Here is a 14,165-nt window from a genome sequence, read left to right as displayed (position 1 = left end):
TTGAGTTGAATATTATTGTGTTTGCAGCTGCATGCTGATGAGCCATTTTGAAGAGCCCAAGCTGAGTGATGATGAGGAGCCACCAACTGAGCAGGACAAGAGGAAGAAACTGGTGAGTGAAATGTGTAATTCATACACGGTACAGATCTAATTTTGAAATCTTTAAATCAGTTTTTCTCTTGTTTCATTTCCATTACTGGATAATAGACAAATAACTTTAATAATGAATTTATTTCTTATTGTTTTGAGTTTAATTGTCTGTTTATCAGAGTGTCTTTCTGTGTCCCGTGAATTAAAAAAAAAAACCCATCTGTTCTTGTGATAGTTTATGCCACTCTGGAACTCATAGAGTAGATGCAGAGAAGAGCATAAAGGGTTCATTCCAGGCAGCGAAAAGGAAAACGGTCACTTTATGTAGTATGTTGTCAGACAGCAGTTCAAAGCAAGCTCAAAGCCTCCTGCAAGTCTTTAGATAAGCATGAATGTCAGTGAGTACCCATATGTGGCCCCTAGGTGGGAGATGTACACCAATTAAGTGGTGCATGTATGTATGAGCATGCATCCTCTGAGGATGCTTCCTGTACCCCTTTACACTGTGAAAGTTCACGAATCGCTTCACTCATTCACACTATTGTTTAGCTATATTGTTGGTATCAGTGGTCTTCTCTAAATGTGTGCTTAGGCAAAATTACATTTTTTTTTGTACAAATGGGATTTTATTTGTGTTTGAGTAAATATAGCTATATTTATATTCTTGTTTTACTTTTCTTTGCATGTGTGTGCGTGCTATTTGCTTGGCAGCATCCCAGTGCACTTATCACCTCAGCCCAGACCCTGACTTTTTGCTCCAGGGAAGAGAGGAGAGAAGACTTAAAGTCGCACCTCTCTCTGCTTTTTAATGTTTGTGAGTGTGTGTGCTTGGAGACGTGCATGAATACATGTGTGCAAGCAATGGGAGTGCCTGCATGATGGACTTTTCTATGTGAGGCATAAGTTGATGAGAAAGGAGACTAGTGACACTTTTTAGCAACTGTGTCTGCATCTGTATGAAACAAAAATGTGCATAAATGTCTATATTTTTCTGCTGGTCTCAAAGATCTTGTGAGACACAGGTATCATTATTATTATTATTTTATTTATTTTTTTTTTTTTTACATTGTTTTCTCTCTCATGTTCTTTCTCATCAGTTGACATTGAAAATCAGTGATCAGCTAATGTGAAAAACCATAATTTTTTTTGCTGAAATTTAAAATCGTTATCTCCATGTGGCTTGATTATGTTTCAGGTCCACTTCTGAGTGAATTTATTTTTTCCAGCTTTCATCAGAAGCTGCTTCATATGTCTGCCATCTGCATCACTGGGTAGCATAGGGGTTTGTTTGGGTCAGTGCCGCATAAACAGTGCCGTGCAGGTACGGGTAGAAGCCCTGGATACTGGCACTTAAGACATGAAATGTCACATCTCTAGAGATGAAGAAGCTTGAGGTAGTGGAGGAGGTGAAGCAGGCCCAAATAGATCTGAACACACCTCCATGCATGTTTTATTGGAACTGAAGTCCGATAGAGAGGTGGAATCTCTCCTCCTGCCACCCTGTGCAGGCGTGTGGATAGTCATGTTTTCCTAAATTTAGCCCTTAATTTAGAATTTTCCCTTTTGAATAAAATGTTTTTTTTTAATAAAGTACATTAAAAGAAATTGATTGGGACCATTTTGCATAGAAAACCTTTGCAGATAAATTTGCTTTCCAATACCATATACTGAGTGTTGATTTATCACAGTGGCTGTCAGTTAATTACAGGAAAATATATAATGCAGAATGAGTTCTGTTTTGTTAAACCACTGACACATTTTCTAGTGTTTCTTGCAGTATAGTGAAAAAGTCTTGAAACATCCCTTATTTCTCTATTCTGTTAAGAAAAACGAAAAGTTCTGCACCTGTTTAAACATGTGGAGCTATGCAGGACATGGAAATGGAGTTTATAAGGGAAAAGCAGACTTCTATTGTAGCAATTCTAACGCGCTTAAAAGTTGATATTTGGTATGAACACATTTATTCAACACAGCCTGAACTCTCCTGTTTTGCTAGATTTTTCATTCTGTATATTATCTGGTTTCTTCTTCAGATACTGATAAAAACTTCAGATAAAAACTATAGTTTTTTAGGTCTGCCACTTCATCTTTTATTCTCCACTTGTCCAGTTTCCTTAATTTTCCTAGATGCAAACTGCACACCATGCTAAAATAGAAGTTTTCAGCCAACAGTTCTTTGAGAATTACTCTGTTGGTGAAAAAAAATTATTTGATGACTGTCAAATTCATATGTTTAGCATTTTTATAGATTAATCTAAAGAAATGGGAACAAACGTGGTTTTTGAGGCTAGTGATACAATCTAAAATTGTTTAGAGACAATGCTGGTTCATCCAATTGTTAGGCGCCTTTTTGTGCTTGAATAATTCAAAAACAGTGTTGAGTAGGGGTTATTGGGATCACCTGAGTGATCACAGTAACAAATAAAGAAAAAAATATTTCTATAAAAATGGTAAGGTACAAGACTGGATTGGGAATGAGTGAAAAAGAAGTCAGTCTCTCTTTGGAAACACTACAAAGAGATGAGAGTTGGCTTAGGATTAGTCCTGTTTACCAGGAAGGAAGATTAAGTAATTCTTCAAGCAGATATAGACAAGTATTTTCTTTAAACAAAATAATTACTTTAGTTTCTTTCTTAGTTTTCTTTTTTCTTTTCCTTGGACTTTTGAGCTTATGTTTGAGTCATTACCTTTTTATGTGGATGAAAAGAACTCTGTTTATTTTCTTAATTTTCAAAGTGCCTGAAAAAGAGACTTTGAGCAATGTAGTCAAGCTTTGTACTTCTCTAAAGTAGTCACCGCACAGGGGCAGAGTGCGAATAAAAATTGGACTTCTGACTTGGACTATCACACCTAAATTGATCTCACATGGAGAGTGAGATTAGAATTCAAACTGGATAGTATAGAAGTAAATGGCAGGACCAGTCGTATTGTAATTTTTGTTATTTATAGGGGTTCCTCATTCTTCATTGAAGCAAATCACAATCATGAAGCGTCTCGATTGGACTGATTGCTGTCAGTGCAGGGGACCCTTGATTTCACACCAGCCCCTGTCAGCCCATTATAGAAAGTGAAAGTTTCAGTACTTGAGCTTGGTGATGACTATTAGCGAACGAAGGGAAATGTCAGCAGTGTCTCTTAAAAGGAATAATTTAATGAATATACTATTGTGGAAATGCTAAAGATTAAATATAAAAAATGAGTGAATAATTAAAGAACATTACAGTTATCTCATCTCATTTTTGTAACTATTATTTTTTGCTAAATGTTTCTTCTCACATCTTTTTGCTATTTATCTGTCTTTATACATTATAGTATAGTTAGCCATTTAACATCTGCCTGCAGGTATTGGTTTGGTGTTTTGTTTTGTCTTGTCAAATTACATTTAGCTGCTTCCAAACACGGATTCACAGTTTTGTTTTGTTTTTTGTTACTGCCACTGTCTCCAACCATATATCATAGCAGATCTCACCGCTGCCTTGCAAACCTTCTCTTTCACTCTTGTTGCTGTCTTTCTGTCACAAATCACCCCTGACACTTGTTTCCACCCACTCCACACTCTCTTCTTCATCCCTCTTATATGCCGTGCATTGCTTTGGGTGGTTGACTCCAGGTATTTAAACTCATCAGCATTCACTATATCTACTCCTTGCTTGTTCACCTTTCCACCTGTCTTCCTCACATTTACACACTTGTATTCTGACTTCCTTCTTCTTTCTTTCACATGCACAAGACTATAACAACAAATCTTGCTCCTGCCATCTCTTCATCTCCTACTGATTCTACCGATCCTTAATGTATTGCTTGCCACTTAGTTCAGGAAGACCCAATTTATTACCTGTACTGACAAAGTGAGCAAAACTAACTGAACCCGTTGTATTTTTTACATCAAAAGTATAACTCATTTACTAATTTATGACTTTTTAATGCATATAAAAATGAAAACGTTTCACATTAAAAACCCAGAGAAACATTAAAAATTATTTTAAACTCTCTTATTTTGTCAGGCAGCCAATATGTTTACCAAACCTAAATATCTTGCATTATCTTGCATTTATCAGCGGTGTACCGGCCTTCTATATGTTAACAAATCCCGATGGGCAAGGAAAAAAATCCATAGTTGTTTCCAGCCCTATCGGCCTAATAACTCACCCAGTGGACCTGTCACTTTGGAAACTGGGATCACTTGCAACACACAACGAAGTTAAATTTCATTGAGATCAACTCTTACTGATGGAACCTTGGACTTACATGTTCGCCCATGAAATCTGAGTATTCTAGACAACCAGACTAAGCTAACTGCTGCTGTGTTTTGGCTTCTGTTCATAATGCATTATTTGATTCCTGTGCTTCATCTACAAGGCCAGTACCATCAAACAACAAGAAGGATAGGCAACATCAAAGACTTAGTCCAGTGGGTACTAATGACATGGGTTCTGTTTGTTGTGTTATGGGGGCACACACACACTTGAGCCCAATTACTCTCTCTCGTCTATTTTTTTTTTTTTTTTTTAAACTACACTACGCTAATGTATGTGCACAGCACACATAAAGGTTATTGTGCTGCATTTATGTAAGTAAATGTCAATTACTGATTGAACTACAACATAAAAGTAAAAAATACGTCTGCCCTCTTGCAAACAAATCTTCAGCAATAAGTAGGTATATAGTGAGCTGGCTGTTTTCCAAACCTAGTCACTGAATAGTGATCCAGGAAGGTCACACTCGATTGAATACTTTGAGCAATGCAAATAAAATTCCATTTGCCTCCATTGTAGTGTTTGGACCATAGAACTGGAAAAAAAAAATCAATACCTATTTACATAGCAAAATACCACAAGGTTTAATTTCCATCTTTATGGACTGCTTAAATAAGCAACCCTTGTACTATTTGTAATAGTGTGTGTTGTAGGCAGGTACCTTTCTCAAGGGCAAATCAATAGTAATTGCTAAGGAAGGAATGTGTACACTAATGAGCCGCAACATTAATTTGTGTAGCTTCCTCTCCTACTGCCAAAATAGCTCTGACCTCGAGAAATGGACAAGGGACGTAAGGAAATGCTCTGTTTGCTACTTTATTCATATTTTTCTTTTTCTTTGTTTTTGTTTCTTCTGTTTTTTTCAGACTACATGATTTGCCAAAAAAATTGTGACCCAGTTACAGTACAATTAAATAGGACTTGTTATAGGGAAAGCACAGAGTTAGAGAATCTGGGATACTACACACATAACATTACTAAAAGAAAAGTTGGCGAAGTTAATTTTTTCTTTTTTTCTTTAAGTGTGTTCACTTACACACACACACACACACACACACACACACACACACACACACACACACACACACACACACACACACACACACACACAGGAGGCCACAATAAGAGTTACATGTTGCATAGTCTCGGAAAACCTGTTCCCCTGCATGTTTTCCACATTCCACTCCCCCCCCCCCCCCCCCCCCCATTTGTAACAGACCCCTGACACCACCCCCCCCCCCCCCCCCCCCCCTTCCGGTGTGAAAAATTGATGTTGGACATCAGCTCTTGGAATTGGACTCCACATATCACTATGCATATTACTTCTTATGGGTTATTATATGACAGCTGCGTTGTAGCATCCCAGGTTCACACCAGCTACATATCCTCATTTTCGAAGTCTCATGTGGTGTGCTTTACTGAGGAGTACAGCAAATGTTTTGTTTGATGTAATTTCGATTTATTTGAACAGAATGCTAGGTTTAGTCATTTATAGCATTTGCTCAAGATGTGTAACTGATGAGATTTTTGTTCCAGGCTATTAGGCTAATGAGTTGATCTTCAGTACCGTGTTATTCTGGAGTTGGTATTGGAAGGGTTTGGTAAAAATGATAGTGATATAACAATTATTTTCAAAGTTGTTCTATGAATGTGAAAAGTGACAATGCTACAGTCAATCTCGGGCCAGCAGAAGTTTGACTGCAGCTCTACCTGAATGTTGTTACACAAATGCAATTACATTCATAAATAGAAATAAAATTGTATATATTGTATTTAGGTAAGAAGCATTCATTGCATCTTTGTACCAAAACAAAAGATTTTGCTTTACAAAAAACACCTTCAGATTTAGCCAATGCCAGTTTGTCATACTCAGATGTGGGACAGCAAGTTGGCATACAGGCTTCTTTCTTTCTTTCTTTCTTTAGTTATTTTTTCAAATTGCCATTTTTGAGAAAATGTAGTTGGTGTTTGTTTTTTGTTTTGTTTTGTTATGTTTGACAAAATAGGCGAAAAATTGAATTAGCTAAAGTCTGCCAATTTTAAAGTGTATGGAGTTTGACATATTGTCCAGCGTGGTTTAAAATCGTAGATAAGGAAAAAATATTCCTATCACATTGTTGCACTGTGGTTGGTATTGCTCAAAATGAATATAAAACAGTTTTTCAAGAGAATACTTATTAATATTGAACGTTTTCTTATTTTGTGCAGATTAGCCAAGTAACTAATTTGGCTCCTTAAATAAAAATTTAATTAAACATGCTTGAGTTATTAAGATGATAAATTAAGAAAGTTGGTGCATTTAAAATTCACATTACAGGTTTTCATTTCTCAGAGTTAACCAAAAGTATTATTTAAAGCTTTGATGAGCTACCAATGAATCTTTGAATTGATCTTGTCATTCAACGGTTTTTCATTATTTCATTTTAAAGAACAATCAACTTGCCTCCAAAGGTCTTCCAGAGGTATATATTTATAGGAAATGAGTTTCAGTGTGTTATCAATTCACTCTGAGTCACACAAAGCATTAGTAATGAAGACTTGTCATTCTTGCTTTATTATTGCTCCTGTTCTCAAGCAGACCATTGGTGTCAGCATAATTTGGTTTTGTTGAATAACAGACCTCTCTGTTATTTTGTAGCACAAGATATAAAGATTTTCCTTTGTACTGCCTAAGACATACAGAGTTATCAAAATTAGTTTTCATCTCTGTCGGTTCCCAGCTTTATTGTCCATGAGAGTAGTCGGAGTTGACATGATTGCAGTTTTTTTTTTTTTTTAATTGGCAAGCGATATAGAAAAGCTAATAGGCTTATCGAGACATATGCAGAATATTGCATTGTGTCTGTAAGGCAGTACTCGGAATGCTGTCATTGTGTTCTGTTTGGATAGTTGACTAGAGTAAGTTATTATTGGTAAGTTAAAGTAAATATACAGATTGATCTGCAACCCCAAAGCCATGCATTATGTGGTTTAGCAGTATCTTGCTGAAATATGCAAGACATCTGGATCGGACCACATGTTGCTGATAGTGCCCCCATACCATCAGAGGTACAGCGTCCATGTTTTCTACAGTGGATTTCAAATTTTGATCCATCTGCCCACAGAACAATTTCCCACTTTGCCTCAGTGCATTTTTAATCAGTTTTGTCAGAGATGACTGCATTTCTGGGTCATTTTCACATATTACTTATTCTTTGCATGGTAGAGCTTTGACTTGCATTTGCGGTTGGCACACACACAATGATTTCCTTCTCTTCTTAGCCTATGCAGTGATTAAAAAAAATCACTGCATAGGCTCATTGTTTTTAATTGAGTGCTGAGGACCTGAAGATCATGAGCGTCCAGTGTTGAGATTTTTTTTTCTTTTTCCGATTGGTGAACCAATGCACATCTTTACTTCTGAAGAAAACTGCGTTTCTAAGATGCTATCTATATGTATACAATCTTGTTACTGATCTGTTGCCAGTTAACCTAATTAGTGGCAAAATGTTTCAAATTTTTCCTCCAGTGGTGTCTGTTTAGTACCACTTATTTTTACCCCCTGTCCCGGCCTTTTTCCAGCATGTTGCTGCCATGACCTAGTTCACTATTTCATGAATCTTTTGTGAAACAGTCAAATGTCTTATTTTAAACATTTGATATGTCTTCTATTGTGACACTCAGCTGAATGTCACAGAGAAAATGAGAAGCATTAGGAAGGTAACCAGAAGGCAGTTTACCTCCATTTCCATGACTTGCATTAAATCAGTTTCTTAGATATCCACACAAGCTTCTGCTCGACTAATGAGGCTAAAACAGCAGATTTTTTCATCCATGAGCTACCTGTAATGTTTCTTATAAATGATGCATGAAACAAACATAAATGCCATCATATTTGGGCTGAACAGACTTTTTTTTTAATCACTCTAATTAGATCAAGAGGTCTGACCTCGTGCATTTGCAGCATAAATACACAAATTTTCAACCTCAGCAGAGATCAAATCTGACAGCATGATTTACATCTGTAATGCTATTCAGGACTTTAAAGGATTCGCAGATCCCTGTTAGACTAGTGCTAAACAGTTATCATTAGTGTTGGCATACTGATGACTCTACTCCATTTTAACATTTTAATAAGACCGTGCTCTTAAAAAGAGAAGCCAGATATTATGACGTTATGCATGCACCACAGGGAACATTAGAATGATTTTGCCCTATGACATCTCTGCCAGTCTTTGTTTTTACATTTCAGCTCTGCTAATCAGATGATGCACCCAAAAGCATGTTGAGTATTTAAACCTGTCAGCTCTCTGCATTTATTGGGAGTTAATTAGTCTGATTCAAATAATGAGGATAATTGATCTTTGCTCTGACAATTCACTTGTAAAATCGATCATTATGTATCTTAATTACCAGTGAAAAGCTTATTCATTCTGCATATGGCTCATTACAGCGCTAACAAATCTCTATGATTTTGATTGGTTGGTATGAGAACAATACAGTGTAATTCACACTATTGCACTTTTCTCACCAATCACCATGTTAATGCTATGCTATGCAAAGAACTCTGGCTGTTTATTCATTTTTTCTTCTTTTATTTTTATATGCAATTGTAATTCTTATTTTTATTATTTTAATTGATGATTTTACTGCTCTAAATCTTTTTTCCTAATTTGCCATTCTGCCTTCTTTGCCTCTCTCACTTGTAGCTTTCTGTAGAAATTGATACTTTTTTAAATGCACTATGCTGTCAGTGGAAGCCGGTCACTAATGTTTATTGATAATATGACTGATACAAGTAGGGTGAATTATGAAGTGTACAGGTCTATATTCGCTGCTCAGACTGAGCCAAATACAGCAAAACAGATAGAACAGCACTTCACAATGAAAATAATTACCCAAAACAAGTTTAAAAGGCAAAGAAATTGAATGTTCGGCAGTGGCTAAGTCAGCCATCTGATCTCAACCCAATAGAGCATGCCTTTCAGTTCCTGAAGACTGAAATGAATGCAGAAAACCCCACAAACAACCAGCAACTGAAGGTGGCTGCACTAAAGGTCTAACAGAGCATCCGAAGTGAGGAAACGCAATATTTGGTGATGTGAACGGGTACTAGTCTTTGACTGTAGAAGATTTTCTTAGAAGTATTAAAAAGTCCTCCTTTTAATCCTTTTAAAAAGCTTTAAAGAAAGGGAACCAATATATAAATTATCTTTTTTTTTTAAAAAATAATAATTTAGCCGTTTAGTTCCATGAATGCTTATTCATTGACGACTATCTTGCGAGTGTCATCTTGTGTATTTTAGCAAATTTTAACACAATGACGTTAATTAAATGCAAAGGCCCTCAGTATAATGTGACAGATACTATGTTTTGCCCTCTGCTAGCTAAAGCACAGCACTTATGGATCTAGTATACTGTATACACAGTATGATCTGTGAATAGAGTAGCTGTTTTGAGTGTTTTACAAATTATTTAAAGATTGTTAAGCTATGGAGTGAACACTGAATAAAGTGAATGGGGGATTTACAGCATGATGCTGCTAACAAAATCATGCTGCCATTATGTGTGAAGCTGGAATTGAGGAATAGACTGTCCATTATAATGTAATACTTTCTGTCACAAGCTACAATTTTAAGATGGGTAATGGCACAACAGATGCTGTTAAAAGGGCACGGTCTAAGTATGAAGTGTCTGGTACAGTGTAGCACATTCTCCTTAGATAGTTTGCAGGCATCTTAAACAATTAGCTCGATTTTGAAGATTATTTGTCACAACAAAGGCTTTATTAGAAACACTAGTGTGCTTTTTTAAAAACTTTGAATTGAGCTCTAGTGGGATTAAAAAAAAAAAAAAAAAAAAGTGATGTTTAACCTCCTGAGACCCGAACTCTTTCATGGCATGCATTTTTAATTTCTCTTTGCTATTTGGGCTGATTGGGACCTTATGAATGTAAAAACAAAGAACGTGATTTTTTTGTTTTAACCTTATTTTTGTTTCTGAGAAAAATCAGATCCACACATGAGGATATTTGCTTTAGATTTCGATAGAACAGTGGCAGTGTAATGTCCTCGTAAGTGGATATCAGGCCCTTGTAGAGCAAAATTTAGTATTCTGGTCTAGACAACCCAAAATGTGATATCCACATATGTGGACCCAGGTCCTAGGAGATTAAACTAGACATATGTGATATTCAGTGTAGGGTAAGTTACTTTAAAATAGTAACTTAGTTACATTACTAGTTACTTCTCTCAAAAGTAACTCAGTTACTTCAAGTTACTCGTTACTTTCAAAGTAACTAGTTACTAGGGAAAGTAACTTTGGTTTTACTCAGAATTCTCTTGTTAATGTGTTGCTTCCATAACTTTGCCAGTCTTCTAGCTTGCTTACGTGCCACAAGTGCACTGTGCCACCTACCAATAGAAAGGAAAAGATAATGTGCATATATCCACGAGAGAAATCCCACGCCTGGACAGTCATTGACTGCTGCCATGATTCTAGCCTACGTCACAGCGTCATGTGCACCTTTTACATCCAACACAAAAACTGCAGTCGTGGTGCTTTCGATTGTACTCAGAACTCGGAAATTCTGCCTTCTGAATAGGAAGATGTAGGCAACACCAGACTGCAGATGAGCTGCATACAGGGCTGGACTGGGACAAAAAAAATCGTCCCGGGCATTTTGACTAGACACTGGCCCACCATTATAGGAAAAATCATAAAGCCTTTGAATGAAAATAAACACTGTTGTGACAGTGATGTACACTGTTTTGATGGTATATATGCATCAATCTATCAATCATTTGTTGTAAGATTCAGATAATTATTTTTTAAAAGTGAGACATTTTAAATGAGAATAAGAAAGAAAAGTATTTCTTTGTGCCCCCCTCTCCCTGTTAATGCCCTACATGGACCCCTGGCAACACTTTGCTAGACCCGCCCCTGCACAGTTACCAGCTGTCAGCTACTTAGAAAAGGATCCTGGTGTTATTTGTCTCTCGGAAACAGTTCATAATTTCAACTCATTCATGTCACCTAAAAGATAAACCTGTTTCTCCATCACCTGTTCAGCTCTGATGATTCAGTAAGGACATCTCCTGGTTTCATCTTCATGTTTCCCTCTCATCACACATCCAAACCGACATCATGACCAGCAGGTTTACAGCTGTGGCTCCAGCAAACATCAGCTGATACTAGAAATTACCGTAATTGTCGGGCTATAAGCCGCTACTTTTTGCACAAGCTTTGAACCCTGCAGCTTTTAGTCAGGTGCGGCTTTTCTATGGATTGTCCATGATTGTTGTCATATCGTAAGAGGATTTGTTTTGTTTGTTCTGCTGTTGTACGGCACTACGTTGCCTGGCGGAAGGATCGGGGTTCAAGAGTGGTATGTTGGTCACGTGTCCATCCGCCAGGCAACATAGTGCCGTACAAGTAGCGCGAAAAACAAACTTCAAAGTAGCGCTACACGTTCAGCGGGAGGCGTGGATGACAAGCGGCCATAAACTTGCGAAAGGCAAGTTGTGCTCAACTCCACCGGTGGATTCTGACAGCGTGGAAAAGTGTGAAAACATCCATGATCACCAACGGATTTCATAGGGCTGGACTGCTGCATGATGGAGAGGAGGACACCGCCACGGCCCTTCAGAGGGTGTTCGACTCTGACACTGACAACGAGGATTTCTTTGGTTTTGAAAGTGACATCCGACACTGGGGAAGATGGTGGTGAATGACTGACTTTTCTTCTTGTTAAAGCCGTGTCACTGCACCTGAGCCTAAAAGGTAGTCCGAATCTATTTTTCTGGTGTGCTGTAGGTTATTGTTATGTACTACATTTGTTACTCATTTATGAAGCACAGTACATGTTTCGTACTTCTAATTACCGCTACTTGTACATATACCTAAAAAGTTATGCAAATATGTACCCATAACTTGTTTTTCAAAATATTAATAAAAGTGATGTCTCCAAACAGTCATCTCTTTCCTGACAATTCCCTTTGTGCATATTCTCTTACGTATGATAAGTCAACATTAAAACACCTGCAGCTTTTAGTCAGGTGCGGCTAATGTATGTACAAAACAGGATTTTCCCCTGATTTTAGCTTGTGCGGCTAATATACAGGTGCGCTTTGTAGTCCGGGAAATACGGTAATATTAAATAAATTCTTTTTTTTTTTTTTTTTTTTTTTTTTTTTTTGTGTCCCGTTTGGATCTTTAGCCATCAGAATTGTTGTCTTAAGGCCAAGAAAGATGCCAAGCGGATTTATTTTACCAAGTGGATCATTATGGCCTTGCCATATTGGTCCATTTGATTGACCTTTATTATAATTATGAATTTATTTTATTTTCAGTTGCTACAAACGGGACAGGACAGGGAGAAAGAAAGAGGGAGAGAAAGAAAACCAAAGGGGAGAAGAGACGGTGAGAAGGGGGGGAAGAAAGAAAAACAAAAAAAAACAAAAAAAAACAAAACACCTGGGTCACCTGTATGGAGGAAAAAAAAAGAAGAGAAAGCAAACAACAAAGAGCAACATAGTAAAAAAAAAAAAACGGCACCATCACAATAAACTAGCTAGCAGTAGTTACTAAATAACAAACGATATTGTGCAGCACGCAAGATAGACAGCGCACAATGTGCTTTGAGGCAGCAGCCAAGAAAGCTGTAGTCCGCGTCTGTGAATACCCGTGTGTACACCCGTGTGCATACCTGTGTGGATCAGCATGCTTGCATTCCAAAGGTTTCTCCATGTAACGATCTGCTAGGGAGTGTGGGGGGGCCACAGCCCCGTCCTCCAGGGTATGAAGCAGGTATGGAGGAGATCAAAACTCCAGACATCCAGAGGCCCCCAGAACACAAGAGACCAAGGAAGGCCAACAGAGGGGCAGCCGCGCCACTGTCCCAGTAAGAGCTGAGGAGAGTCCCAGATGAGGGCTCACTCAGCAGCCGCGGAGCAGAAGCCAGGGGGAGTTGCAGTGACGCGCCCGTGAGCTCCGCCGGCAGCCAGCTGTGCCTGAGTGACCGAGCCCCAGGCCGAGAGGCCGGGGGCACCCCACCTCCGAAGTGGCACGAGCGAGCCCCAGGCTCCAGGCCCCGATAAGCGGCCGTCAAGGAGTGAGCCGGTGTGTACCCGGACGCCCACCCCCACACACAAAGAACCATCAACGCACCGATACCTGAGGGAGTCCGCCACTGGCAGGGGAAGTGGTGGTGGGTGGAGATAGGCCTCCAAACCTTGGAGGGCCTGAGATGTCCCCAGAGAGGTGGCGTCTGATACCCAACCTGACATATAGACACAGACATACAGGCACACACATATACAAACATCCATTCCCACCCTCATGCTCTAATATGCACTTAATATTAATATTAAATAAATTCTTACAACAGCTGATCAAGCTTAAACGTGCTGCTGTTGTTTAGCGCGACATCCGCTGGTTTCCTCTTTCGGCGCAAAGTGAGCGATAAACAAGAGAGACGATCAGCTGATCACTGATCAGTTTTCATGATTGAAGTAGCAACAGGTGAGGGAGGGGGGAGAATGAAAGAAGGGGCAGCTGTGCAGCGTAAACACAGAATAACTCCAGCTTTGTGCCTTTTCCATTGTAGCTGAATTACGGGACAAACTGTTCCTTTTCACCTCAATAAGAAACGCGTAATATTTTCTCTGAATACCAGACGGGACGATTGGCAACTCTAATAACTTATGAACAAAATAAAGTTCAACATCAGTGTCATAGCACCCACCCAGCTGTATAGAAACTCCGTCAAGCTAGCTATCACGCAGTACGGAAAAAGTCAGCATAACGAAAATAAACTCCACCTAAACTTGGTTTATATCT

The 14,165-nt window shown here is 38.4% G+C and overlaps 1 protein-coding gene across 1 annotated transcript in view; it reads left to right on the top strand.

Moving 5' to 3' along the window:
• ipo11 (importin 11) overlaps positions 1-14,165 on the top strand; it is a 135,600-nt gene that overhangs the window by 105,062 nt on the left and 16,373 nt on the right. The window contains exon 29 of the mRNA XM_026188417.1: positions 28-112. Within this exon, the coding sequence (XP_026044202.1) occupies positions 28-112 (85 nt within the window). The remainder of the gene's footprint in view (positions 1-27; positions 113-14,165) is intronic.

The sequence above is a fragment of the Astatotilapia calliptera genome, chromosome 12, assembly GCF_900246225.1.
Source record: "Astatotilapia calliptera chromosome 12, fAstCal1.2, whole genome shotgun sequence".
Classification (NCBI taxonomy): Eukaryota; Metazoa; Chordata; class Actinopteri; order Cichliformes; family Cichlidae; genus Astatotilapia; species Astatotilapia calliptera.
This window is presented reverse-complemented; position numbering and strand designations above follow the sequence as displayed.